General features: G+C 42.2%; 1 protein-coding gene across 1 annotated transcript; it reads left to right on the top strand.

The window, feature by feature from the left end:
• Positions 1-32: 32 nt before the first annotated feature.
• Positions 33-27789, top strand: LOC115389792 (von Willebrand factor A domain-containing protein 7-like). Its single transcript, XM_030093368.1, has 20 exons — positions 33-130; positions 1131-1326; positions 4380-4587; positions 4697-4782; positions 4861-4954; positions 11759-11887; positions 12270-12456; positions 12768-12937; positions 13062-13177; positions 16683-16799; positions 17395-17598; positions 17742-17880; positions 18928-19080; positions 19171-19260; positions 19441-19550; positions 20057-20284; positions 20678-20914; positions 21797-21961; positions 22091-22390; positions 26112-27789. Exons 2-20 carry the CDS (start codon positions 1141-1143, stop codon positions 26607-26609), a joined length of 3417 nt encoding a protein of 1138 aa, XP_029949228.1. The 5' UTR covers positions 33-130; positions 1131-1140; the 3' UTR covers positions 26610-27789.
• The last annotated feature ends 200 nt before the right edge of the window (positions 27790-27989 follow it).

Genomic DNA, 27989 nt, shown 5'->3' with positions numbered 1-27989 from the left:
CACCCAAGCCTTTCAGTTGCAGTTACTCATGAGACATCAGGTGCACACTGAAGACTACAAATTAAAAAAAAAAAAGACTTTTACTATCTGAATGAGACTGAGCCAAAGACACAAACTCCAGCATACAGAGGTGAGGTGCAGAATTGTTTTTTGCAAAGATTTATTTGAATTTTTGTCACTTTTACACATGCAATTTTATTAATTGAACAGTGTTTCAAGTAATATAAGTGCCACAATAAATTTGATTGTGCTGTAACTTTGACTTGTACACATCTGTCTTTCAACAGCAATGCACTGCATCTGTAATATAATCAATATTAATGCATACATATCTCACATTTGGGATTCATGTTATTTGAATTGATTACATCGATGTTCACTGCCATTCGAACGATTCTCACATTTACCGGATTTCATATTAGGGTTAGAGTTTATACATATATGTATATAGCTATGTATTGCAAAGGCTTGGGGCCAGTTCTGTGTACAGAAAGAGAAGAGAAAACTCTGATCACAAAAGTTCACAGGATCAGTCACGTATACAAAAGTTTCAATTGGAAAGAAATCATTTCTTTTACAAAGTGTACTATTACTTATTTTCTCATTGACTTTCTTTTCTGAGTTTTTTCATTTGTTATTTACCAGTTAATTTACCAATTGCGACAGTACAGTAGTTTCCTTCTTTGGATATTTGAACAAGCGAGTATTTGTTTCTTACTCGGTTTCAGTGGGGTTTCTGACCAACCATTCATCTCACACTCTCTGCATATATCCCCTTTTGCTGGGTTTGCTATGATAGTGGCACTCCACCAATGCCATGTTATCTAATCTTGTCCAAACTAGTTTTTTTGTTCCAGTAGCTAACTTCACATCAGGGTGCCCTGGTTCCACCCTTGATAACCCGGGCAACAATCAAGCCGGTATGACTCTATCGGTCTGTGTAGCTCTCATTGCTGAGGTACAGGCAGTCAGTGCAAAGGGCCGTGCTGAATGACAAATTCCTTGTTGCAATGTCAAATCCTATAGTTTTTCAGCAACAACAATGTTGTCCTTGTCCTTGCTCAAGAGAATATCATTTAAATGATAACATTCGTAAATACTTGTTTTATTTCTGTTTTTCCTGCTGCTAGGCACTCCATCATGATGCTAAGACAAGTGGTCACGTTGCTGGTGGTGCTGTTACTGCCAGGCCTCAGTCACAGTTTTAATCCAAATTATGGGACATCAGTCACACATCGAAGCATCACAGAGACGGCAATCCTCAGAAAGATACTCGAAGTCTGCCAAGACCTTGGTATTGCGACGAGAGGGGATTTCACACTTACCGTAAGACCTTAACAACCTTTTATCAGCATTGCTTTCCAGACAATTATGTTCCAACTCCATTTAAGCTTTTTAGGGTAACTGCATGTTGCAACATAACAATGTGGGATCAGAAACCATCAAGCATTCAATTTCAATACACAGATGTTGTTTTAATGCTTCTACTTGTGTTAATAACTGAAGCAACTCATTACTGTTCTACTATAAGAAATAATAGTTGCATTCACTTTGAGCCAGCTTCGTACTCTCCCTTGTTGTTCTCCTCACTGTGACTGACCCAGTTTAAATGTTTTTTTTTTATTTTTAAATCAAATGGAAATTAATCATGTTAAATACATTTGTATACATGAACAACATGCAAAGCAATCCATGATCAATCCTCGTTTACAAGGGCCCTCGGTGAAGCGGATTATAAGGCGTCCAAAAGTCTCTCACAGAATTTTCAGGTCTTTAGCTTTGCAGCCAGCGGTCTTCAGTGCCGAGCAATGTGTTTTTATCTGCTGGTTATCTGCTCAAATAATGTTCCAACATCTCCATGATACTCTGCTCAAAGAGCGAGCACTCCCCTGGCCGGAGTACTGCCCCACCGAGCAGCACATCACAGTGTGTGCACGGGGGCTCCGTTCCACCTGCCAATGTTTCGAATGAACCGATTTCCATGTTAACTTGTGACCAACAGATGGTAAAAACCCGACGGAAACTTGTAGTTGTTCTGATGTGAGCCCTGTTCGAGGCTCAAATCACTCTAACAGTCTCCCTATCGAAATAAGACAGACCGCTAACTATTTGACCTTTAAATCTAACCTCAAGAGATGGCTCAAAACAAACCAAACATGTAATCATGGATAAGTACAAGCCAAATTCTGTCACTAGTTTTACCCAAACGTCCCTAAAGTCTTCTGTATTGTATTTTATTGTATTGTACTCTATTGTGGATTATATGTTTTTATATGAATGGTTTTTATTTTCCATTTTTAACAACCTGCTCAGGGATTACAGATGTAAATCAGCCTATGGCTAATTCTGGCATATTTACACACTTATTGGAAAAGAAGTGTTGATCAATATGCACTGTCCCTGATAGATAGATAGATAGATAGATAGATAGATAGATAGATAGATAAGTACCCTTGGTTATCTACAGTTACAGTAAATGTATAAGTTTAGTGCCTTTTGTGAGTGTTATTTTAACATCTGCTGTTACCAGCATATTTTCATAGAAATTTGTTACTCGTTAACATTGGAACCAGTTAATCCAAAACACCGGCCAGGTGGTAAGCTGGTCTACCGTGGAGCTCTTTGAGCAACTCGCTGTTGCGAAATTTGCGGCCATCTCACCTCTCCAGTGTTGGCTCGCTCTGGGTTGTTATTAAAAAAGTGTTTCTCAACCACCGTCGAGTTCTGCTTGTTTTTGAATTTCCTGCTTCCGGTTAACTGTGCATGTGATCACGTCATTATGTATGAGAAAATGCATGCAATGAACGAATAATCCCCTGTTTAATCCGCTCTGCTGTCAAGCACTGTTTATATGAGACACAGAGCTAATTATAGATCGGCGTGGACTACATTATACAGTCAGATCCAAAATATAATCCGCTCTGAGTGAAGCGGATCTACTCAGGTATTTATATGGCACATTTACAATTTGCTTCACCTTGCAATCCAATTACACGGAGGATTTTTGGACCCATGTAGACATGGCCACGGTTACCTAGAACATATTAGTAGCTACTGCCTCAATGCATATTACTAAAGATCTTTTACTGGAGGACAAATACCTCAATGGCCCAGTTTACATGGGTGTTTCTTTAATCAGATTGGAAACAATCATATTAAATACAAAAATGCTCCACGTTTAAGCCTCGTATACAAGGGCCCCGACTGAAGCAGATTATACAGTGTCCTGCCAAATGGGCAACGTATCTGTGACATGCGCACAAGGTCTCTCACAGAATTTTCAGGTTCTGATCGTTAGCTTTGCAGTCAGCAGCCTTCAGTGCCAGGAGTTTGTTTTATATCTGCTGGATATCTGCTCAAATAATGGTCAAACATCTCCATGATATGCTGTCCAAAAAGTGAGTGCTCTAAGAGCTGGCCGGAGTTCCGGCCCATAACTCGGCACAACACCGGCCAGCCTCCGCCCTGTGGGGCTCTGCTCTGCTCTTCTGGCAGGCATCCCGGTGTTGTGCCAAGTTATATGCTGGCGGCTGGCTTCTGCTCAGCCTGCCCATTGGTATTCTTCTCTTTGAACAACTGGCTGTTGAGCAATTTGTGGCCATCTCGCCTCTCCTGTGTTTTTTTCTTAAAAAGTTGTCTGAACCACCATGCATTTTCTCTATATGTGTTTGACTTTCCCAATTCCTGCTTCCTGTTTACTGCGCACATCATTATGTCAGTACGTATGAGGGAACATATGCGCAGAACGAATAATTCGCCTGTACAATCTGCTGCGCTGTCAGTCGTGATTTATACGAGGCACAAGCGGGTTATCGATCTTTGTAGACGACCTCGTACAATCGGATCCAAAGTATAATCTGAGTGAAGCGGATCCACTCAGGTGTTTATTTAACACATTTAGAATCCGCTCCACCTTACAAGCCAATTATAAAGAGGAGTTTTTTGTGGCCCATGTAAACATGCCAAATGACATAATACACACCCCATGATTTGTACATTGTATTAACTCTCATGCATTTGTAGGTCTTAAATATTTGTCTTCATTTTAACCCTTAGATGACCGACCATATTCTGCAACTTTCTTTTTTGGTCATTTGGATCACAGTAGGAATAAGCTAATACAATATAATAATAATAATGATAATAATAATAATAATAATAATAATAATAATAATAATAATAATAATAATAATAATACACTCAAAAGATTGTAGTCACATTCTGCTGAAGTGTCTACAACTTTCTCCTACAAACTGGAATGAAATGAAAATAACAAGGTACAGGACAAAATATGGTCTTCACCTGCAATAATAGTTTGTGTACAGACTATTGAGTTATCCTTTGTCCTTTTTCTATTAACACATGTCTTTTGTTTTTAGATTGATGACAACTTGTCAGTGAACGCCGTCCTAAGGGCTTGTTCCAGTGATCCAAGCTCCACTTCTCCTCTCTCTTCTGACGACTTCCAAACTGCCATTAAGACCATTCACAGACATAATACAAAGGTGGATATCCACTATGCCTCCACAGCAGCACGTCATTTTGACAATGAAGCCTTCCAGGAAGGTCGGAATATCATCACAAAAGGTACTGTTTACATGTTGCAAGGACGAGAACATTTGTGATAGAATTACAAAAGGCAAGACACCATCTAAGCCAATTCTATTAAATTAATTTTATGCTTTTTGTTGTTGAGGTCTGGTAAATGTGAAGACTAATGCGATCATTGGAAATTTTTGGACTGGACGGAAAATTCTTGGTGAAATCTGTCACACCCTTCAGGTCAGGCTAACGATATGCTGTTATCATTATGGAGAATAGAAGCAGTAATAATTTGGCAAATGACTTATGTTCATGCAGGATTTCTACAGTCACAGTAACTGGGTGGAGCTTGGAAAAACCACTCCTTATAGCACACTCATCAAACAAGATCAACCTCTGGAAAACTTGGCAGGTAAGATTCTCTTGCCTGGAAAGCAAGCACACACGCACACTGCAAAAAAGGATAACCTAAATACAAGATATCAACACTAAATTAAAGGAAATTACTCTTAAAACCAGTGAAATTATCTGTCCATGCAGCAAGTGAATTTTACTTAAAACAAGATCTTGATATAAGAATATTAAACCAGGAAATAAGTCTCTGTATCTTAAATATATCTTAAATCAAGTGAGATGAGACAATTTGACTGAAAACAAGACTTTTGAACTTGGTAAGTATTTGAATTTTTGCAGTTTTTGCAGTGCACAGACATAACTTTTGTGAAACATGTACATGAAGTCATCATCAAGAAAAGTACAACGATTATAAAAAACTAAACAATATTTGTATCATGACGTGACTGGAATTTAATTTCTGAATAACCCAATCATCGACAAACATTTCAATATTGTTTATGGTCATGAAATTTGCTAAAATTGTGTGCTTTCTCTTCAAAGTGAGGGAAATTATCAATTGAGACAAACCGAACTGAGCCTCACATCAGATGGTACTCAGAGTGTTCCCTTCATGCCCTGACAAAATATGTATGCTAGATTAAATGGTCTTGCTGATACCAATGTTGTGGATTTTTTTAAAAAAAGTATCGCAGGCCAGTTGCGATGCAAAAAACCCACAAACATATTTTCCAGAATATCTTCAATTATATCCACTCTTGGTTCTCCTTGGAAAAACAGACATGGAGTCGGAGTCAGAATGCAACTTTATTTCTAAATCTTGACCAGAGGAGACTGGCGCAAAGACACACCCTCATTCCTGCCCCTTTCATACCATTTCTGGAGGCACAGCTGCATCTCATTTTTTTCTACTTGACTATGTGTCACACTGTATACTTCTTGGCACAGCTGCGAACCTGTTGGTTCCCTTTTTCCTTTTTTCTTAATGGTGCCAGGTCCTTGACCCCATCCCAGTCCTCCTTATCAGGACCTTCAAACTCTCCATACATCTCACACGCGTGCCAGGTACTTTCTAACATTACATATGTTTTACACTGCTTGCCAAGTGGGTCTCGTTTGTGAAAAAACAAAAAGAGAGGCAGAGATGCAGGCAGGTGGCCCTTGCTTTTGAAAAAAAGAAAAGAGGCATGCAGGAAAAAAAATGAAGAGACAGGCAGACTAATACTTGACTTTTTGTCACACATAATACAGCTTTTCCACATCTGTTTATACAAACACACTATACCTAAACAGAGACATGAATAATATGAAAAATACTAAACATATTATAATGAATACTAGATAAACATAATATGAAGAATACCATATAATTATTCAACATTTTCCCCATTGAGACAAACAAGTCTCATACTACACTTGACTAAAACTACCGTATTGGCCTGAATATAAGACGACTCCGATTATAACACGACCCCTATTTTTCAAAGATAATTTTGTGAAAAAAAAAAAAATGCTGAAGACAGTAAGGTCACTCATAAAACAACTTTTTATTATACAATTATTATAAACTCAAAAACTCACAACTGAGATAACATTTCATGAGATATAAAATGATAAAATATTACTACAGTATTGAATAAAAAATATATTCTCTTTCTCAAAATAACAAACAATAAGCAACAAATAAGAAGCCTCAAGGGGTCAAAACTGCATAAATGATGTAAATAACTTTCCAGTGCCTTCAGCTGAACCACGGCTCTGGTGATGGGCATTCCGTCTTTCCGTTTTTCAGTGATGTATTCACTCACCCTTCTATCAGTCTCTCTGAAGCATCTCTTTTGGGACCACGGAAAGCTTTTCTCATAGCGTTAGCTTTCTGTAGGCGTTTTTTTCTGTGCTCTCCAATATCGAACGAGGCGCTCTGCTACACCATATCTCCTGGCGGCTTGGCAGTTGTTTGATGACTCTGCTGCGTTGATCACCATCAGTTTAAAGTTGGTATCATACCTTCGCCTCTGTTGTTTGCTCAGTTGTCCAGGTTTCGGGCCCCTTTTTTCCAGATGATCCGCCATTTTTTGTCAGGTCATTTGATCTCATTTCGTCACTCTACTCGCTCTCTGGTCAGTGATACTTTGGCTCCATCTAGTGGCGCAGATGCATATTGACCATCTACCGTAAGTCTGCGATTATAACACGACCCCACTTTTGAGGATGCAATTTCTGGAAAAAAACATTGTCTTATATTCGGCCCAATACGGTAACAGTCATTTGTGCACAGCAAATATTAGCATTGGTCTGTAAGCATGTAACAGCAGTATCAGACTGCGGCTCATCTTGCACCTTTCAAAAAGGCTATGTGGTTACTGCACACACGTATGAATATACTAAATGACCTACTCAAGAAGATTAATAACGTGGTTCACACACTAATAAATGATTAATATTGTGATAATACTACTAACGGTTAATTATCAACAACTAATCAACCATGTGACTGTAACTACCAAGTAGAGGGATACAAGCAGTGGTACAAGACGCAGTGTGGTTTGGGGGTATTGTTAGGTGCAGCGGGAACCGCTTCCTGTAGGGAGCGGAAATGCTGAAGAGCGGGTCAATATAGCTCCACTGTTGTCTCAAGGGACTCTGTTTAGAGCTTCATGATACGGTTCTCTGACATTAAGGTGCGGAAGGCCACACGCCATTCGTGATGCCAATGTCGATTATTGTGATGTCATTTATATTTTTTTGCGGGCGGCAAGTATTGAATCACACAGGTTACGAGGTGCATTTTCCAACACCCCCTGAACATCTTTCAAGTTCATTTTGGCAAGGTCCCTCAGAGCGTAAACATATGCTTTCAAAAACCAGGATCCTGCGCCAGCATTGTTGTGACTGTTGCTGTCACTGTCGCTGTCACTGCTGTTGCTGCTCTCAGGTGATACTGGGGCAAAGGTTGGGGAGAGAGGTGTCTCCCGGGGCTGCTCAGGGGCTCTAAGACCTGTGTGTGTCATCGGTGCCCCTTGTGCCTGCACTGGAGTGTATTATTGTGTTGGCATGATGGGAGGGGACATGAGGAGAGTGTCAAGGGAACTGATGAAAAAACTTGGGGGGGCAGATGGTAGTTGGTCATTGGAGGGTGATAGCGGCGTGGAGGCGGAGCTCAATATATGACAGTGGATTCCCTTGGGCGAAATCTGCTGGGTCCTGATTGTGGATCTCTGACCGTCACGTGCCGTGGCGCAGGCTTCTGCTGGGTGACAGTGCCTGATGTCCTAGCCCAAAATGATTCCCCACCCATTGGTGGCATGGTGTCATATAGGAAGGTGCTCCAGTCAAAGTCGCTGTCCTCAGCCATGGTTTTTCTGTAGAGACAAATAACCAGTTAAAGGTTGTATACAAGATATTTATTACTAACAAAAATGAATTAAAGCTAAAAAATGGCGTTATTAATCTCTAGCAGCCTTGTTTTTATCGTGATCAAAATAAAAAGAAATTAAACATTAATCAACTCTGGACATTATAAAACCAAGATTACTTTAGCCACACAATAATGAGGTAGCCTCGTTATCTATTGGTTTTCTAACGTGTCAATCTACCTCTCTACATTTGTAGCGTAACTGTCATGCTCCTATGCCCTTTTTGTACCCCCCTCCCCACGCGCTCCACCCCGCTCCACCCATGCTAGGCTCTGCTGCCGCTATCAACACCTTTTCACCTGTAGACTTGAGACAATTGCCACAAACAATGTATGCTTTAATCTTAACTTGTACGAAAAAGTTCGGAGAGTGAGAGGAGGAGGGGTGGGTTTGTTTACGCCTGCTGCAGCGCACACACAGATCAGCTGTGAGCTCCGAGCGTCTGCTCCAGTCATGCAACTCCACACAAACCTCCCCCGTCCTCCTCTGATCCACCCGAGAGCAGGGACAGGTCAGGTACAGGATTTGGCGCAAGTGCAGGATTTTACTCATATTCGCTGTGTTTTGTGTTGTTCAAAAGTTGGTAGCGATGTGTTAGCACTATGATGCTAAGTTGCTACATGCTACTTTCTGCGTAAGGAGGAGATGTTCCTCCCTGGAGAACATGGGAGGAGGGGGTGGAAAAGTGCTGTCACTGGATTTCTCTCTCCATGGAAAATCCACTATACCAGGGGTCGACAATTAGATTTGGCGGCGGGCCACTTTTTTGGGGGGCACTTCAATCGCGGGCCAAGGGGTCTCCGGCTCGGACTCCGCGGACTGGAAAGCGGGGGGGACGGGGACGGACGCGTTTAACCCAACTGCATTCTCGCGACAAATGACACCACGCTGCGCTAGACACGCGAGTTTTATCGCTGGTGTGTGAATTCATTCGCGCAACGCGTCACGCTGGTACAGATATGCAACACAAAACATCCTGCAGAAACATCACAGCCTCCTCATCACCGTCTCCTGCACAGCAGCAGTGGGCAGGATTCTCCTGTTCGTCCCACAGTCCTGTGTGCACACGACTGTCTGTCTGTCTGTGTGTATGTGTATGTGTGTGCGCGCGCGTGCGCGCATACTGATCAATGGTGCGGGTTTTGTTCTTTTTTGTTTTTATGACTGTTTCTACTGTTCAGAAAGTTTTTATGAATATGAGAAGTGCTTTTATAAATAAAGACTGAGCTTGAGATGGATCCATTCCGCCTGCCACCATCGCTGCTCTTTATCTGGCATGGGGGAGTCGGCTCCGGCTGCGGCCGAGGCGCCGGCATCTCTTCTGGCTGCATGCTGCCCTACGGAGGCGGTCTGAGCTTGGTGAGTTCCAGCGTCTTCTGCAGGAGCTGTGCCCGGACGGCCGGTTCCAGCGCTACTTCAGGCTGAAGCTCCGGTTTCCACCAGAAGCGGTGAACAAGTGAAATCGTACACGCCACTCGCCTTGGCATCATGCCAACTGTTCTGCGTGGTTGGAGCCCTGCTGCCCTCCGTCAGCACGTCCGTGAAGACCTCCAAGCTGATAGGCTGTCCTGGCGCCAATTCGCTTGAAAGGTTCAATTATTTCAACTCGAGCGACGAGCAATGGAGCGGCGGGTAGCGGGCAGCAGCAAGTGGCTGTGCAAGTCAACGGGCACGCGGATTTTTCCCTGGAAACGCTCGCCGTTTGCTGCTCGCCGCCCAAGGTTGAACGACAATCGCGTCATTATAGTGACTTTGTATGTAATCTCGTCGCCCGAAAAACTCGCATCGCGCCCGGTGGAAACACACCGTTACTCAAGAATAAATGCACACGGTGAGCTCGGTGCAGCGCACTCACTTGCGCTCTATGTTCACCAGACGAGGTGCCACTCCTCTTTATTTTTCAGTGACAAACCAGAAACCACAACTAAACAACACATCTTTCAAAGATTGTCTATTGCAACACAATGACAGATATCACACTCCAACAGGGGTGCGTGCGTCCGCTCGAGGGCCCGGGGTAATGCGTGCATTTGTGCGCGCGCGTGTTGAAATCCTCTCGCGGGCCGGATTGGACGGTTCGGCGGGCCACATTTGGCCCGCGGGCCGCTAATTGCCGACCCCTGCTCTATACAACCTTTAAATCTTTAAAGGTACAAGACAGATAGTTTTTCATTTATTATTTATGTGCATCTGAACCTGAATTGTGACACAAAGAAGCAGAAATAAGCTTAATTCTCCTCAGACAGTCTGGGATGTGGCAGAGCAGCCAGGAAATAAAATGTATTTAATCATGTTAATTTAGCAGTGTGCTACAGTGCATTTAAAAATGAGGAGAGGTGTTCATTTGATTAGTCAAATTATGCTCAGCTGGGTTCAACCCATTTTCTCTCCTCTCTCTTGGGACACCTGATCCGGTTGGCGGGATGGAGGAGTGACTGCGCTGCTCTGCGCCCGTTCACGAATATCGCAAAATGTTCTGGACAGGCCCCGTTGACTTCTTGCACTGACAGTCTGCTGACAGTCGCCCAGACCGCACTTAGACCAGGCGCAGTCTACAAAAATAGGTCCTATAGAATAAATAAGAATTTTACTCTGTTTTTCTTTTAAATGTTCCTACACTTATTAAACCTGGGTTAGTCATTACCAATTTGAGTGCTGAGGTTGTCCAGCAGAACTCTTGTCTTGAGTCTGTTGGCTGTGATTTTTCCAAAACCTCACTCGCCTGCTCCAAGAAGGGTAAATATTCTGAACTGCTGGTGCATGAACATAAACAACAGTTCAAGTTTTCCTCCCTGTAACATTACATTTCCGGGGATCCTCTTGTCCACCAAGACAAACTTGTCATGTATATATGCCAACCTGGAGATTGCGAGTATCCTCATTCTAGTCTAGTAACTCACTCCGCATAATACCACAAAGAAGATTGGTCATTGCCAATGAACGAGTTCAGCTTCTGAACCAATACTGTGAGCTCAAATCTACTTCAGCAGTGCCTCTCAATCCCAAACCAGCAAAGGTTCTTTACCTCCAGTTAGGTAACATGCCATGTCCCAAGAGTCAGTTTCGGCTACAGATGCCCACAATACTAAATGGCATGCTGCTCTCTTACACTACATGATCAATGCAGTGCTCCCAGTTTCACAGGTGGAATATCATTGTAAAATCCACTACATAACTTGTTTGCCTAGTACATGACCACAGCATGTGGGTTACCCAACCACAAGGTGATCACTGGTGAGTACCACCCCAGAGATGACCCAGATGTTTGTCCGGACTGAGTACGCAATTATTTGTGATCCTGTTAGATGAGGTTCTTTTGGACGTGCTCGTCTGGGTACAGTATTTTATCAATGTCATACCACCTTTCAATGTCTGAAAGTTTTTAAGTTTGGTTATAATTTCTTTAAACTTCTGTGCTGAGTTTGTTTTTGTTTTTTTTCTTCTAGGTGTCAATGTTCCAACTTGCAGGAGCTGCACAGGAGATAACTGTCAAAACAACATATTGCCTGAAGTGATAACACAACAGCTTATAACTTCAGGTTACTTTGAAAGCCCCTCTAATGATAAACCTGCAGGTATATATTTTTGTTTTGGGTCATTTTGCTAATGTTGTGGTTAGTCATTTATTTTGAAGGTAAACACTGGTTGTTTAGGTAGCTGAATAATAAGTGTGTCACGATGCATTTTATTGGCTCTTTGTTGGGAAATTTAGCAAAAATCACTTCAGAGTCACACCAATTGCTCTAATGTTACATTCCAGTCATCATGTAAAAAAAGATATTCACAGCAAACCAACCACAGAAGTCATGGACCTGAGATTTAAAAACAGTTACGTCATTTATCCTTGATGTATTTTTTGCCATAATGTCAGTGTTCTTAGTTAAACAATTGCCATTTACCTGACTGAGCTGTAATTTGTCAAACTGTCAATGTGGTTTATTTTGTCTCTCTTCAAAGGTAAATGCAGCCATGGTGGTTATTCAGATCAAACAAGTTTTAAGGATCCTGTGGGAGGTATTAATAAGGATACACAAGACTCCAGCCATGGTTTCCTTTACCAGGAAGCAGCAGATCTGGCACTTGATGCCACATTGGAGCTACTGGAAGACATCAGAGTAGCGGTTGGAGACAGGAACTTTCTGCGGTATTGAAATTGTTCGGTCATGTTTTACACTCATACAATGATTTACATTACGAAGCTATAATGACCGACTGAGTGTCGATGGTATGAAATAAAGCAGTGTGTACAATGGGTTATCCAGCAGTGTTGAAGATGGAAACTGACTGCATACAGGTTGAATGTACAGTCACTCCATGCCATTGCTAAAAAAATGCAGAGATTTCATTACTTTGAATTTTCCAGCAAGACTTTCATGTTGTTGCAATTATTCAAACTGTGAGGTGTTCAGATCTTAAATAACCATTTCAAACATTTTGTCCCTCATGTTCCTTCAGATTCATGGGTGTGTCCCAATCCTCTGCGCTATGTTTTGTGATTGACACTACTGGCAGTATGAGAGATGACATAGCTGCAGTTCGGGACGTTACTTTTCGGATTATTGACAGCAGGACAGGAACACCAGAGGAGCCATCTCTATACATTCTGGTACCTTTCCATGACCCAAGTGTGTAACTAAGAACCCTGTACCACATCAAATTATTGCTAAATATACTGTGTGAAGAATGTACTGTATTCATGGAGAAATGCAAAAATTAAGCAGCTTTCATTATTTCGTATGCCCTACCCAGAGTTTGGACCTGCGAGTAGTACAACTGACCCAGATGTCTTCAAAGCCAGTATTAACAGACTCACTGCAAGTGGAGGAGCTGGTGACATCAGAGAAAAGAGTCTGTCTGGACTACATGTGAGTGCACTGTTAGTTTGAATTCTTGAGTCTGTCTTAGTTCAAAAAAGAAATAATAATAATAAAAAAAATACCCTGTTATGAACTTAGTTCAAAAGCAACATAAAGATCAGATGTAAAATGGGTTTAACCCAAAGCAAGAAAAGGAAAATGGAACTAATTTTGTGAATGGACAGTAGATACTTTCTTCAATTTGACTTCCTGGAATGCTTGAGTGTCATTGTTGGCCTCTCCTTGAAATCTCCACCTGGCACATGGGTGCATCCAGAATGGTGAAAATTATGAAGGTGTCATAGGACTAAAAATGACACATCATTGGAAAGGACTTGATCAGGGAAGTAAGATTATGCTATTTTGGAAATCTGAATTTGCTCCTGCTCAGAAATGCTGACCTTTGAACTCTGACTGTGGTGTCTCGTTTTAAGCTTTTATGCTGAAATCATGGAACCAACTTTTATCCACAGCTCTTGACTTATGTCGTGTATGTTGTGACTGGATGTTTTCACCAGCTGCAGCATCACAAAATCAAAATTTCATTGTAAAAACTAAATTTCACTTACATCATTTTAATTTGTAAATTACATGCAAATAAGCATGTTTCTCATCACTTGAAACCACTAAATGTACTGAAAGTTATACATTTCACTCTTATTTTAAGAAAAACTGCTATTTGAAGAAAGAACCAAAGCTTCCAATTAGGGTCACAATACTATATGATTGTATACGTGATCAGGCCTGCCGACAGGTGGGGGGACAAACGGGTCTGCTGTTCTGCACCCAGGGTTGGTGGGGGGGCAGAATTAAAGGTGGGGGGGCCCATCCAGCACCCTACTCACGGTTCCCGACACAGCATGCAGGCACCGCGCTGCACTGCTCTGCTATATAAAGAGTAGCACATGTCGTATGAAATAAGTGTGAAAGAGTACCTCGTATTTTGGTAATTTGTATTTTTATCACATTGGAAGTGTCTGGGGGAAACTCTGCTCTGCATCCATAGAGGGTTTTTACGTTCTCATCATATCTTTGCCTTTGTCTATCAGTTAAACTTTTCATGGTATGGATCAACTGTGTGTTTTTTTTTTGTTTGTTTTGTTTTTACCCCTGTCTATTCAGTGTTATTTTGGTCTGTAATTACCTCCGCCAGGAGGTTATGTAATCATGTTGGTTTGTTGGTTGGTTTGTTGTTTGGTTGGTTGGTTGGTTGGTTTGTTAGCAAGATCCCGGAAAAAGTAATTGACGGATTGCAATGAAACTCTGTGGAAAGGTGGGTCTTGGGCTAACTTAGAATTGATTAAATTTTGGTGATGATCCGGATCACTGTCTGGATCCAGGAATTTTTTTAAAGGATTTTTGATCATTGAGAGATAGGGACTCTTTCACATAGTCGGGCAGGCCCGCCGACAGGGGGTGACAAACGCCTGGTTCACACAGGATGCGCCGCTTCCGACGCGGAAGTGGGAAGCGCCGCGCACCGACTGTAAGATCGGCGCCCCTGTTAACCTATCTGACGGTTCATACAGGTGACGCGGGGAACGCTCAAGCCGTGGACCGCGGCCGCTCCGCTCCTCTCTATTTTCTCCACGAGCCGCGCGCGCCGTGCACCGCCAGTTGTAAAGCTGGACAGAGCAGATTGCACCTCACAGGAAGTCGGGAACGGAAAACACGAGAGAATCCGGTCAATTTTCAAATTAAAATGAAGTAAAATCACATAAATTATGTTGCATTTCGGCTTTCCTTCTCAGATACACACACACACATAGGGAGAGAGGGTGACAGGGTGACAGACAGAGGCACCGCACGGTGCAGCGCTCCGCTCCAATCACACCCCCGATCACAATGTTGTGCAATTATATATAGTGTTCTTATGGTTGTTGGTGACTGATTTGAGCTGTGGCGGAGGTCTGCGCTCTCTGAGTGCCAAATTCTAGTTTGATTATCTTTTCGTTCACCATAGCAGTTAGTACTGGCCGAAAAGGTTAATTAGCTCGTCAATGTTGTTTTGTCCCATAATAAACCCCATTATACTTTAAATTTAAATGACATCAAGCAATCTTGGCTTTGCTTGTAGCTCATGATGAGATTGTTGAAGGAGCCAGTCATAACAAGTCGAAAGTAACGACGAACATGTAGCCCACTGTAAAAGTAAATGCACAAATATTTTATCACAAATTAACAACAGCTATGAAGGATATTGTTGGGATCACTTTCAGATCGATCTCAGAATAGCATCTGCCCGACAGGCAGTGGCACAGCAATGGAGAGAAGCTGAGGTGATTTTTGTGTGTTTTCTTGTTTTCCAAATGGTCCACTAACGTATACATACTCAAAAAGTATATAGCACATACGAGTGTTATGATTATAATGCAAACTACATGCTTAAGTATACAAATCAAATGCGTCTCAGATTGCAGACTGTGTTCAGAGCTGCTCTTCTCAGCCAACAACAAAAGTTGGTTCATTAGAGTCATTGACGAAATATTTAAAGATGGGCATATTACGCAACATTACCTACAGCGTTTTGAAGCTTTGAGCAGGACGTCACCATATTGAACACTTGCAGAGATGTTCGCAAGTCTTTTTTTTTCTCCAAGTCCACGTCAAATCTGAAGTATCTAAAAAATAAAGTTATCATGTCTGCATGCTTTTATTCAAGCAAGCCCTGGAACAGGGCCGGCCCGGGCTTCAGAGGCGCCCTAGGCGAGCCCGAGACGAGCGCCCCTTGGGAGCGTGTTTTTCGAGTGGTCCCGACATTTGTTGAGCGGGGGGGGGTGGCTGAGGAGCGATGCCGAACAACACCGATCAGTGCCGGGCAGCGACGAGGACGAGGAGCGCAGTGCGTCGGACCGCTGCACAGCGGGGCACACGGAACACAGAGCGTCGTGGCGCCCCTTGTACGACCGCGGCGCCCCCCTCGGGACGTGGCGCCCTAGGCGGCCGCCTAGTTCGCCTATGCCTAGAGCCGGCCCTGCCCTGGAATATAACTATACCAAGTTACTTGAGCAGGACAGCTCTGAGCTTGTTTTTTTTATTTTCCTGGCTGTTGTAATGTGCCAAATGAATTTGCTCTTTCAAGAGTAGCATTGAGATATGAGGCTACTCTTGATGATATGATTTCTTACTATATTTAGCTAGAATACTGGTATCATCTGCACAGAGATACAACAGAGAACATCCTACAGTTGTTTGTTAGGAAATGTAGCTGGTAATTATCCAGGACATGAAAGCTGAGGGTGATGGTCATGGCGCTGCACGTCATGCCCTCACTACATTTGACACACACAGTTGCACACACGGGCTCGTGTGTGTGTGTGTGTGTGTGTGTGTGTGTGTGTGTGTGTGTGTGTGTGTGTGTGTGTGTGTGTGTGTGTGTGTGTGTGTGTGTGTGTGTGTGTGTACCACTGATGGTTTTTATTGTTTATCCAGTTGAGAGAATATTCAAATGTCATTCAACAGAATACTTAAAGAAACATTTAAAATAACACTTTCTCTCTCTTATGACTGAAAGCTTGCTCTAGCTACTGCTCCACCAGCATCCGACATTTTCCTCTTCACTGATGCTTCTGCAAATGATGCCCATCTGAAAAACACCGTTACAGCACTGATCGAGAGTACAAAGTCTGTGGTAAGTCCTCTATGAACTTGTTATATCAATAAAATTATTAAAGAATAAATAGAATAAAAGAATATTTGAGAGAGTAACACACTTTTTCTGTTTTCTTTTTATGTAAATCGCAATGGAAATACAGACTGATTAAGAATACCCCAATACAGAACCACATAACAGTGTGTGTGTGTGTGTTTGTGTGTGTGTGTGTGTGTGTGTGTGTGTGTGTGTGTGTGTGTGTGTGTGTGTGTGTGTGCGTTCTCGTATTTCTATCCTTGTTGGGGCCAAATGTCCCCACAAGGATAGCAAAACGTGAAACGACGCGTGCCTTGTGGGGACCTTTTTCCGGTCCTAAGTAGGAGAAACAGTGTTTTCTTGACCATGTTGTTGTTACTGAAAAAAGTAAAAGTGCAAAAACATTTCTTTAGGGTTAGGCTGTGTTGTGGTGTGGGTTAGGGTTAGGGTAAGGGTTAGGGTTAGGGGCTAGACATGAATGGGAGTCAATGGACGGTCCCCACAAGGATAGAAATACAAGACTGCGCGTGTGTGTGTGTGTGTGTGTGTGTGAAAAGCATTAACTAACTTCACTAATCCTCTCTCTTTGTAATTTCAGGTAACTTTCATGTTGTCAGATGTGCTTGCTACGCGGCGAGGCCAAAGTGATGGTCAAAATCCATTGACACGTAGCATGACGCAGGCAGAGACTGAGATATACCGGGACTTAGCCCGGGCCTCTGGGGGTCAGACCATCGAAGTCAGCAAGTTAGATCTTACTCAGGCCACTGCTGTTATAGAAGACCTAACAGCCAACGCTGTGGTGAGACATCAAAGAAAATCTTTAGGAGATCACTGGACTCACATGCTTACAAACCATCAAATCAGTTTTATGCAAATATGATTATCTAAATCCCAGACCTCACCATTTTTTTTACCTTGTTATTGCTGTTCTCTTTTTTCCAGGTGACAGTTTTCCAAGCAGCAGTTGATCCAGGACGTCCTATGAATTTCTCTTTTGTTATTGATGCATCGGTCAGAAACATTATCATTTACATAACAGGAGTGCAAAGATCTCTCACCTTCAGACTCACCAGCTCAACAGGTTCAGTCAAAATACATCTTCCACATTCTGTATTTATTCAACTTCTTTTGAAGTCCAATTGCGGATATTTGCAAGAAACGGAAAGCAAAAGAGTGTGTGAGAGAGATAGAGAGCGAGAGGGAGAGAGAGAGAGAGAGAGAGAGAGAGAGAGAGAGAGAACCCAGGCCTGAGAAATAATTATAAAAAAAAATGACAAACCCATCTGAAATAACAAAAGCAAGCCTAAGATAGAATTCATGTATGGTAATTTAAAAATCTATTAAATAAATGAACAAATCCCCCCAATAATTGTACCTTTGACAAATAGTAACCTGGGGAGAAACACACGTTTTCAAATTCTTTCTGTGATACAGTAATACATTAAGTTTGCTATGAATATTTTTTTACCAGCCTGGACCAACGGAGAATAAATTGAGTTTGAGTCTGTACAAAGATTTGCATGAATAAACACCAGAATATGTAAAAGAAGGATTTCATAAGGTACGGTCAAAGCTATTCATGTTCATCCTGAAAGAAGAGACAGCAGCTCTTAGCTCTCCAGTGTCGTACCTGTTTTTGTTTTTACTATTCTATCTGACCTTTTTGTGCATTGGGTCAACAGCACAGGTCGCACAAAACCAGGATAAAGAGGTTATTTCCATAACCAATAGTAACAAAACTAAAGAAACAAGTTCATCTGAATCACACACATACTGACCACACTGATCAAATGAGAAATACTGAAGGAATCCTCTTGTGCAATAACCTATTCACTCAAGGTGCAATAAACTGTTTTATCTTATTTCTGGAATCTCAACTGCACCTGCACTGACTCATGCTGCTATTGTGTTTTTATTTGCTGTTATTTTATTTGAACTTTCGTTACGTTTTTATTGTGCTCTTGCACCAAAGGGAGTTTGCACTCCAATTGCGTTGCACCATGCATGACAATTAAAATTCTATTCTATTCTATTCCATTCTATTCTATTCTATTCTATTCTATTCTATTCTATTCTATTCTATTCTATTCTATTCTATATTTTCATGGCCATCTTGTGATTCATTTAGGAGTATCGCAGGATTCATCTCAGCCCAGTGGTCCTTTGGCAACTTTCTCCACTGTGGGAAACCTTCGCCGGATAAGCCTGAACAGCACTACTGACACCGGGATGTGGGAAATCAGTGTTAACTCTAGAAGTCCATACATTGTTAAAATCACAGGTCAGTAGTATCATAAGATTTTGGTCAGTAAGAGAGCATTTTAATTTTATTCTGTTAAATTAAAAGTAAAATATCTTTTCTGCACATTAGGTCAAAGTTCAGTGAATTTTGTCTATGACATTGTGGAAGAACGAGAGGGAGCCCACGGTGGTCTGGACTCTTTGGATGGACGTCCTCCTGGTTGGAACTAACAATGTGTTTATAATCATGATGAAAACAAAAAGATGAAAAAAGAAAAAAGATAATTCTTCCGTTGTCCTCAAAGGGGCTGAAAGACTAAAAGAAGCAGCATATTAAATGATGACAGATTTGTGTATCCAACATAAGTTTTCATCACAATCAATTTAACATCTCTTTCAGGAGGAAATGTGACTCTCCTGGTCACTGTGACGGGAAGTGACACAGCAACAATCACACATATGACTCTCTTTGACAGCTCAAGTATGTCAGAGATCCACGGGTCAGTGCAGGTATGCAGCAGCAACACATCAAGGTGGATTATTCTAAAAGATGCTCTTATGTTGGAAACTACACCTCTGTTGTTACACAGCAAGTTTGACAAATGTTTATGCACCTGCTTGATTATTTTCTTATGAGTTTGACGTTAACATGGTGCAACTGAGTGTAAATGAAACTGTTGAAATCAATGAAAACCTGGATGAAAGAATGGTAAGCTTCAACCTTTTGTGAGCTATTGTAGTTTAATGATAGCATGCTGTTAAATAATAGATATATTGTTGAACCTGGATTTCCCAAAATAGAATCAATTTTTGTTGGCTCCATCGATCTCGAAAGATTAATGGGGGGGGGGGGTTTGTTCTGTGGGTCTTCGGTCAGAGAGCAGCAGCGTCGGGCGTGACTGTGGAAGCCGATACAGGATCTGCAGATCATGCCGCAATCACTGCAGATGAACTCTTCGCAGTGTGGTCGGGATGTCAACGGTCTCCGCTGTCTGTGGAGTCTCTTCTCTCCCCAGCGGGTGTCTGTTCTCTCCTCTGCTGTTCTGATGACATCCTGGGTGGTGGTCTGCCAATCGGAGCAGTCGGAGGCGGCTGACTTCAGGTCGAAGGGTTTGAAGCCGCCAGCCTTGAGGTCACGCTTCCAAACATTCTTGAACCTGACAGCTGGACGTCCCTTTGACCTGTTTCCAGTAGCAAGCTCCCCGTACAGTAAGCCTTTGGGGATGCAGCTGTCGTCCATTCAGGTGACGTGGCCTAGCCATTGCAAGCGTCTCTGGGTCAAGATTGGCAAACATACTGGACACATCTGCTCTTCCCAGGACGATTTTGGAGACACGGTCCTGTAAAGTGATGCCCAGTAGTCTGCGAAGGCAATGTTGGTAGAAAGTGTTCAGCCAACGTTCCTGACAGTAGTAGAGGATCTATGCTTCACTGCCGTATAGGAGAGTGCTCAGTACACAGGCCTGGTAGACTCTTATCTTGGTGTTGGTGGTTAGCATGGACTTGTCCCAAACACACTTCGCCAGGCGGGTCATCACTATCAATGCCTTGCCGATACGGGCGTTCAGTTCGCCCTCTAGGGAGAGGTTGCTGGAAATGATCGAACTGAGGTCGGTGAATTTGTTTACCACCTCAAGGGTCTGGTCGCCAATGGTAATACTGGGAGCACTACTGACATCCTGGCCCATGACATTGGTCTTTTTAAGGCTGAAGGTGAGGCCAAACTCAGGCACCAGAGAGCAGGCACCAACAAAGCAGTTGATGAGACGTTGGGGCGCTTCCTCAGTGTGGGCAACAAGATCAGCATCATCAGCGAAGAGCACCTCCCTGATGAGAACGCTCCACACCTTGGTCTTTGCTCTGAGGCGTGCCAGGTTTAAGAGGCCTCCGTCGTTCCTGGTGTTGAGGAAGACGCTGTCTTCAGAGTCTCGAGAGGCGTAGTGCAGAAGCATAGAGAAAAAGAGGCCAAAAAGGGTTGGAGCAGGGCACAGCCCTGCTTCACACCATTCATGATTGGCAAAGGGTCTAAGGATGATCCCTCAAAGTGGGCAACGCTGTTCATGTCCTGGTGGAATGATTTGATCATGCTAAAAAGCTTGGGGGCATCCGGTTCGTTAGAGGAGGGCAAACAGTCCATCCCTGCTGACCAAGTCAAAAGCCTTGGTCAGGTCAATGAAGGCCAAATATAGGGGTTGTCTCAGCTCATGTGCACTTCTCTTGCAGCTGCCTCATAGAGAAAACCATATCTATGGTTGACCTGGCTGCTCTGAATCTGAACTGAGCCTCCGGATACACACGTTTGGCAAGTAGTTGTATTTTGTTGAGGACGACACGGGCAAAGGCTTTGCCAACTGTGCTTCGTAGTGAGATGCCACGGTAGTTGTTGCAATCACTCCGCTCAATTATTATTATTATATGTCCTGTATTTCATGTTCCAGTGTTCAAGAAAACTTGAACGTTGAGCTATGAAATGCTGCAAAAAACAAATGTATTTGTTCGTATAGTTCTTTATTCATGTATTTATTCATAAGTAAATAAGTATCTCAAGGTAGTCAAGTTTCTTTGAAATCATGAAAGCTACCCTGTCATACTCGTGGGAAGGAAGTGGATACACTGGGGTGAAATGATCACACAGTTTTGGCAATAATGCACTTATCGACTGGTGCCATTTGCTATTAACACAAAAACAATGTCATTCATCACAAGAAAACATGAGTCAGCATTCTTCTTTTTCTTCTTCTTTTTGTTTTGCTCAGTCGTTAGGGGGCAACGACTACCTGGTAAGATTCAGAGAAGTCCCTGCGAAAGAATTTGTGGTTCGCCTCCGAGGTGAGGACAGCAGCTCCACTTCCAAGACCACATCTGACAGATTCCTGAGACAAGCCTCCACTCAGCTTAAGACTTCCAGTATTTCTGTTACTGTGGGTATTTTTTTTTAATTCATGTTCACTGACTGCTGCGCAGTGTTCCACTCATTTTGTTTCAATAGATAAAAACATCTGCTGAACTTCATCTCCTGTCCTCTTTCCCATCCATCTCCACTTTTGCAGGCTCAAGCTAACAGCAGCAGTATCGAGCCAGGTTCCTCTCTCGCCATCCCTTTCACTGTGTCCTCCAGTATAAGTGGGAAATTCCCATTGCAAGTCAGCAATGACCGCAGCTATGCCACCACAGCACCGAACAGTGTCACCATTGCATTAGGCAGTGGAGGTGAGGCCAATGGCATGGTGACCCTAACCGTGCCGGCCAGTGCCAAATCAGGAACAGACGTGACCGTCACCATCGAGGTTGAAAATGCAGCTGCCACCGAAATGAACTTTGCTGTGCTCAGGTTTTCAGTGGTAACGCCGGTAAGAAAAATATGCACACAGTATGTTTGAAAGTGAAACAGGTTTGTTCAAAATTGTAAAGTTTAAAATATGAAAAGTGTTTCCATATAAATGTCATGGATAGGCTCTATCCATGACATTTCTATCAACTATTTTTCATGGGAACATGTTAATTTTCAGCATCTCACCCTGAAGAATCCTATCGTATCTGTAAGGATTATTTTTTTCCTGTGAATTAAAAACTGCATTTTTGAGGGCTTTTGGATCCATGAAAACTCACCAAATTTTGTGGAAAAATCAACCCTGGCAAAAAAATTCCAATTTTATTAATGTCGACATGAGCAGGGCAAAAAGGCTCCACGGCGCCACCGAGACATGCTAAAAATATCGTGAAAAATCAGCGGTTTGACCGAGAATCATGAATTGTGGTGGGCCAATAGAGCATGTCGAGATGATTAGGTATGCCAATGGAACTTTTTTTGGTTGGATGGACACGAAAACCGCTGTTTTGAGTTGAATTGACTTTTCAGAGTAACGAAAGTTGTGAGTTTTCATGGAATGGTGTGGTTTCAGCATGGCAACAGAGTTTGGGGTTTTGCAAAAAACGGGAAGCGAAACCAAAACAGCTGTAACTTCACTGTACATTGTCCAATCATCACCAAACCCACTAGGATTCATGAAGGTCCAGCTCTGAATGCATCCATTTTAAAATATGTTTAGATTATGATAGCACCACCTATTGGCAAAATTAAATGTCTTGTTTAAAATTTAGGTCATGAATCCAAGATCGTTGATCCAAGCAGCCTCAGAGTTGGCAAGAAAAAAACATTAGGACTTTTGTGATGACAGCCTGAGAACATGGCTGGTGTATGTTCCAGGGCGTGTCTCTGAGGCTGTGGCAAACTTCAATGTCTACATTGCCTTTTGGGGGGCTGATCATGTTTTAAAATTCACCAAATTTGGCACAAAATCCGGCCTGGTTAACATTTACATATTTCATTGGATTCAGACATGGGCGGGGCAAAATGGCTCCACAGTGCCACATAGACATTTTCAAAAATTCATGAAAAATCAACCTGCCCAGATGTACAGATTCGTATAATTTGACACCTTGTTGGATGAACAGGAAGTCTGATATTTATGATATAGGATCTGTTATGAAAACCCACGGGCCCTCTTGGAGTCAAATCCTGTACCACCACCACACTGCCGAGGACTTTTGTTTGTTTGTTTGTTTAAATCTGAGGCAGAACGACCGCAGCAGTGCCTTCTCTCCAGCCAGAGGCACCGCTACTGTCTAGGGCCCCCAGCTGAAGGGGGCCCCGAGGAACGGCTGACATCAGTCAGTTTCAATGAAAAAAAAATTAAAGGCGCTACACTTGACGCTGGAACGACAGCTTGTCGAAAATCCCCTGCATGGGGCCCTTTCCAAGTACTCACCGGTTAGTTGCTAGTAGGGGGCACCAACAGACGGCGGATATCAGAGGCACAACTTGAAACCCCCGGATACATTACAATGACACGTCTGGAACCTACCTAATGGGGCCCCACTACTACCCGGCTTGCATCAACATGCAGTTAGTGTTTCTGAACACACAAAGGGTCTTGTTGTCTTGAATAGGATTAAACCGATAAAAAGTGGTTGTAAACAATAATGGTCCACATGTAATGGGCTACATTGATTAGTTTATTATTATTATTATTATTATTATTATTATTATTATTATTAACCACACTTTTTTTCTCTTTTTCTGTCCTCTTTTCTTGTGTACAATGCAACATGCCAAACAAGCGGGCCCCTTTGATATATGAAAACCTATGTGGAATATATCCCAGCTTCGCCACAGAGCAAAGTATTATAAGTAGGGCTGTCAAATGATTAAATTTTTTAATCAGATTAATCACAGGTTACAAATTAATTAATCATGATTAATCACAAATAATCACAATTTCCAACTATGTCTAAAATATGCCCTTTTTTTCCAGTATTGCATTAACAAAAAAACGACAGGACATGATTATATATATATATTTAACACGTGAGTGATGTTTTTTATTTAAGGCTCCAAACAAAATAAATATTCAAAAAACTAAAACATGCACACCATAATGTCTGTGTGTGTGTGCAGTGCTCCCTCTGCAGTCCCTCTAAAGTTGGCTTTCAGCATGAGTTACATTTTCAGGTCTGTAACAAATGTAGGACCACAAGAAGAGTAAAACTAAGAGATACCACACTTTTTTCTTATGGAATCAAACAGGGCATTCTTAGCCAGTGTTCCTTTTTGTGTGGAAAACAGAAAACTGCTTCAACATTTTTTTAATCAAACAAGTAGAATCCATGGGGCCAGCCGGCTTATCTCCCTCCATATTGCTTTCTTCTTCTGTTTTGATGAATGAGTTGACGCCAGGCCTCCTTTGCCTCCTGTCTGCTGTCTCAGAGGTGAGGCTTCTTCCTCATCTTTGTTTGCTGGCAGCTTGCATTCCATGCGGGTGCTCTACCACCACCCGCTGGGAGAGGTGAGGCCTGTCATGATGCACATGCGTTAAACTGCGTTAAAAATTTTAATGAGATTGATTACATAAATCAATTAAAGCCATTAGCGCATTATTTATGACAGCCCTCATTATAAGATCTACAAAACTGGGCCAATCAACACCGAACTTGTCATGTTTCATCAGACTCTCACCCTCACCAAATGCATGTAACAATATTCAGTTTAGTTTGGCAAAACGGCTCCATAGTGTCCTGTGAGGGACAGAGTGGTCACCCCGAACCCAGGATACGGTCAGCTAAGGCTTGAAGAGATCGGGAGGAAAACACCAGGGGAGAGATTTGGAGTTTCTTCAAAAAACCCAATAACTTTATTTTCGAGCTCCGAGTTTCCGACATTCAGAACACAGGATTCCCTTCAGCCTCCCATCAAGCTGAAAACAGATTCTCAAAGACTTAGTGGAAGTCATAGGCATATTTCTAATAAATCATTTTGATATTTCTTAATTATAAAGAAAGGGAAGGCAATCTCTTTTGTGGAGTACAAAGGTTAAAAGGGCTTTACATCAACAGCAAGAACAACAGCAGATCTATAAGGAAGAAAAAAAGTGCATGGCATGCAAATATTTAAATCACTGTGCAGCATATAAAAAAGTGTTTTATTAGTGGCTTGACAACTAAATTGTCATGCTTAACATTGAGCTGCTACTGCCATATTTTCACGAGCGTTCTGGAAAGCATCTATTTCTTCAATTCAGTCACCCCCGCTCTCCCACCCCCCAACCCCCACCAATCACTCCCAGAATCCTAGTCCCATTTCAGATGTTTCCTGAAATTTTTAGCCAAATCCGTCCAAAACTTTTTGAGTTATGCCGAAGGTAACAATAAAGGGAGGCTTCATTGTGAAACAATGGTTAGTGATGGATGGATGAATGGATGGATGTTGCACATTGTTAATCAGTAGCATATAATATAACTTTTACAGTCATTCAATAAGAACTTATTCCAATTGAGACACTTTCAAAAAGTAATGGTCACATCTGCAGGTCAGTATTTTGCATTCTACATTTGTTTTGACTTTATATTATGGAAATATCCTATGCAGTATCCTATGAACTGTAAAAAGACCTGGATTCCTCATATTGTTTTCTGGCCTGTTTGAAAAATTTGGCACATTGAAAATAGAAACAGTATGTTTGTTCAAAATGTGCTGCATTTGTTATATGTAAAATGATTTTCTTTACTTTTCAGGTGACAGACATATCCAGTCCTGTGTGTCAGATAGTGAATATAACTGGCATCTGCCCAGCCTCTTCCTCTCTCTGCGCCACCACCCAGTGGGAGTTCATCGCTAAACTCACTGATGGCATCAACGGCACCGGGATTGTGACCGTGTCCCTCCGCCAAGGGAATGGTATTCTGAATACTAGCATGGAGGTGGGACCTGGGGGCGAGAACATCACAGTGGTCACATACAGCTCTTCGTGCTGCTCACAGAGTGTGGAGGTGGCAGCTGTGGACGGGGTGGGGAATGTGGGGCGATGTGTGGGACAGGCGATGGCAATGACTACACCTGCCCCAACTGCAACCACTGCATCCACTACTCCAGCTTTAACGGCCTCCGTTGGATGGCTCATGCTCATCATATTATGCAGTCTTTTGTTCATTATTCTGGTGGCTTTCCTTTGTAAATCATTTAAAAATATGTTTTGCAGGCAATATGATGAAAAACGTGTCTTAAAAGACTGACCGCATAGCCATTCTTTTCAACAAAAGTGTAACGATTGGTTTTGGTTGGTTTTTACTTTAAAGTGTCTAAAAGCTTTGTCTAATTAGCTTGTAATTGATTGATTTAAATAATTACCATTACAAGTCTTTCATTACCATTAAAAAAAAAAAAAAAAACATTCTTGGACACTTAAAGCTAGGGTCGACGATCTTGGAAAACTAGCATGCAGCACGAATCTTGCATGTCCCCAAGGCTCCGCCCAGCTCCCACCCCATTGGAGGAGCTCCCGTTGGGAGCGAACGCACTGGACGCTGAAGTGCTGCGCGCACGCGTGGAAGCACCACTCACACAGAGTTTGTGATCGCCTAGAATGTTATTAACTTTTCTGACTGCCTGCACACAACGCGCATAGGAGCGCAGCGCGCCCGCTCCGCTTCGCTCTATTTTTCACGCGAGCGCCAAGAGCGCCTGGGCAACGCGAGCGCGCTCTGAACCAGGGCCAGTGCACGCCATTGAAATGTACGCGCAGGGGGCTGGTAGAACGGCGAAGGGATTTGATTGGTTCCTTAAGAGCGGTCCACGCCTTATGATTGGTTGAATTTTTTACACTCCTGTGGCCGCTACAGTGGTCAGATTTTTTCCGCACCTTTTTCCGTCCACATAATGTATTTACTTCTCTCAGGGGGCAAGGAGCATTTCACTCAGTATGACAAGAAGTGCTTTTGGACAACATCGTCTACCCTAGCTTTAAGCAATATATTCTGTCTCAACAGCCTTGAGGAAACCATGTGTAAATGTATGTAAACATGTCTGAATTTCTTATTTAACAACTGATCAAACCTAATGATCTTTATTTCTGATGCCTTAAAACATATCTGTCAAAATGCGACCGTGTAGGAGAGCACTCTTGTACATTTCCATATCTCAACACACTTGATTGATAATTTGCACTTTAACAAGATTTAGAGTTTTGGTGACACGATTAAATCGAGGTTTGTCTGCGGATTGTGGGACAATTCATTATTTTGAATATTGGACTTTGACTATGTTTGCTTTAGTTTCTGTCTATGATTATAAATCACATTGTGCTCTGTGTAGGAAAAGTGTGTCTTGCTGTATATCTTTTCGAACGTCTCTTCACAATGTGATTAACAGTAGTCTGCTGGTATTTCAGTTGCCCATCCGGCCACAGCCAGGATCAGTCAGTCACTGTAAACATGCAGAATCTACATTACGGTTGTTGGAAACATGCACTGTAAAAAGAGTGAATGATATAAAAACATTGTTTCAATAACTAATAAAGTTTATTTGTCTGTTTCAAGAAAAAAAAATTACAACAAATAATTAGCTGAACCTCATTGGGCAGTAAAAATGCAACAAATACAATAACAGTTAAAGTG

This window comes from Salarias fasciatus, chromosome 6 (genome assembly GCF_902148845.1).
Source record: "Salarias fasciatus chromosome 6, fSalaFa1.1, whole genome shotgun sequence".
NCBI classification, from domain to species: domain Eukaryota; kingdom Metazoa; phylum Chordata; class Actinopteri; order Blenniiformes; family Blenniidae; genus Salarias; species Salarias fasciatus.
The sequence above is the reverse complement of the archived record's forward strand: the minus strand, read 5'-3'. Positions and strand labels throughout refer to the sequence as shown.

What these genes read in the sequence shown, in the direction of transcription:
- LOC115389792 (XM_030093368.1), top strand. Translation starts at nt 1,141, where the DNA reads ATGATGCTAAGACAAGTGGTCACGTTGCTGGTGGTGCTGTTACTGCCA. An exon ending in CAGACTCACCAGCTCAACAG is followed by an intron (nt 17,881 to 18,927) that starts GTTCAGTCAAAA and finishes TGATTCATTTAG; the next exon opens with GAGTATCGCAGGATTCATCT. An exon ending in TGCAGCTGTCGTCCATTCAG is followed by an intron (nt 20,285 to 20,677) that starts GTGACGTGGCCT and finishes TACCACCTCAAG; the next exon opens with GGTCTGGTCGCCAATGGTAA.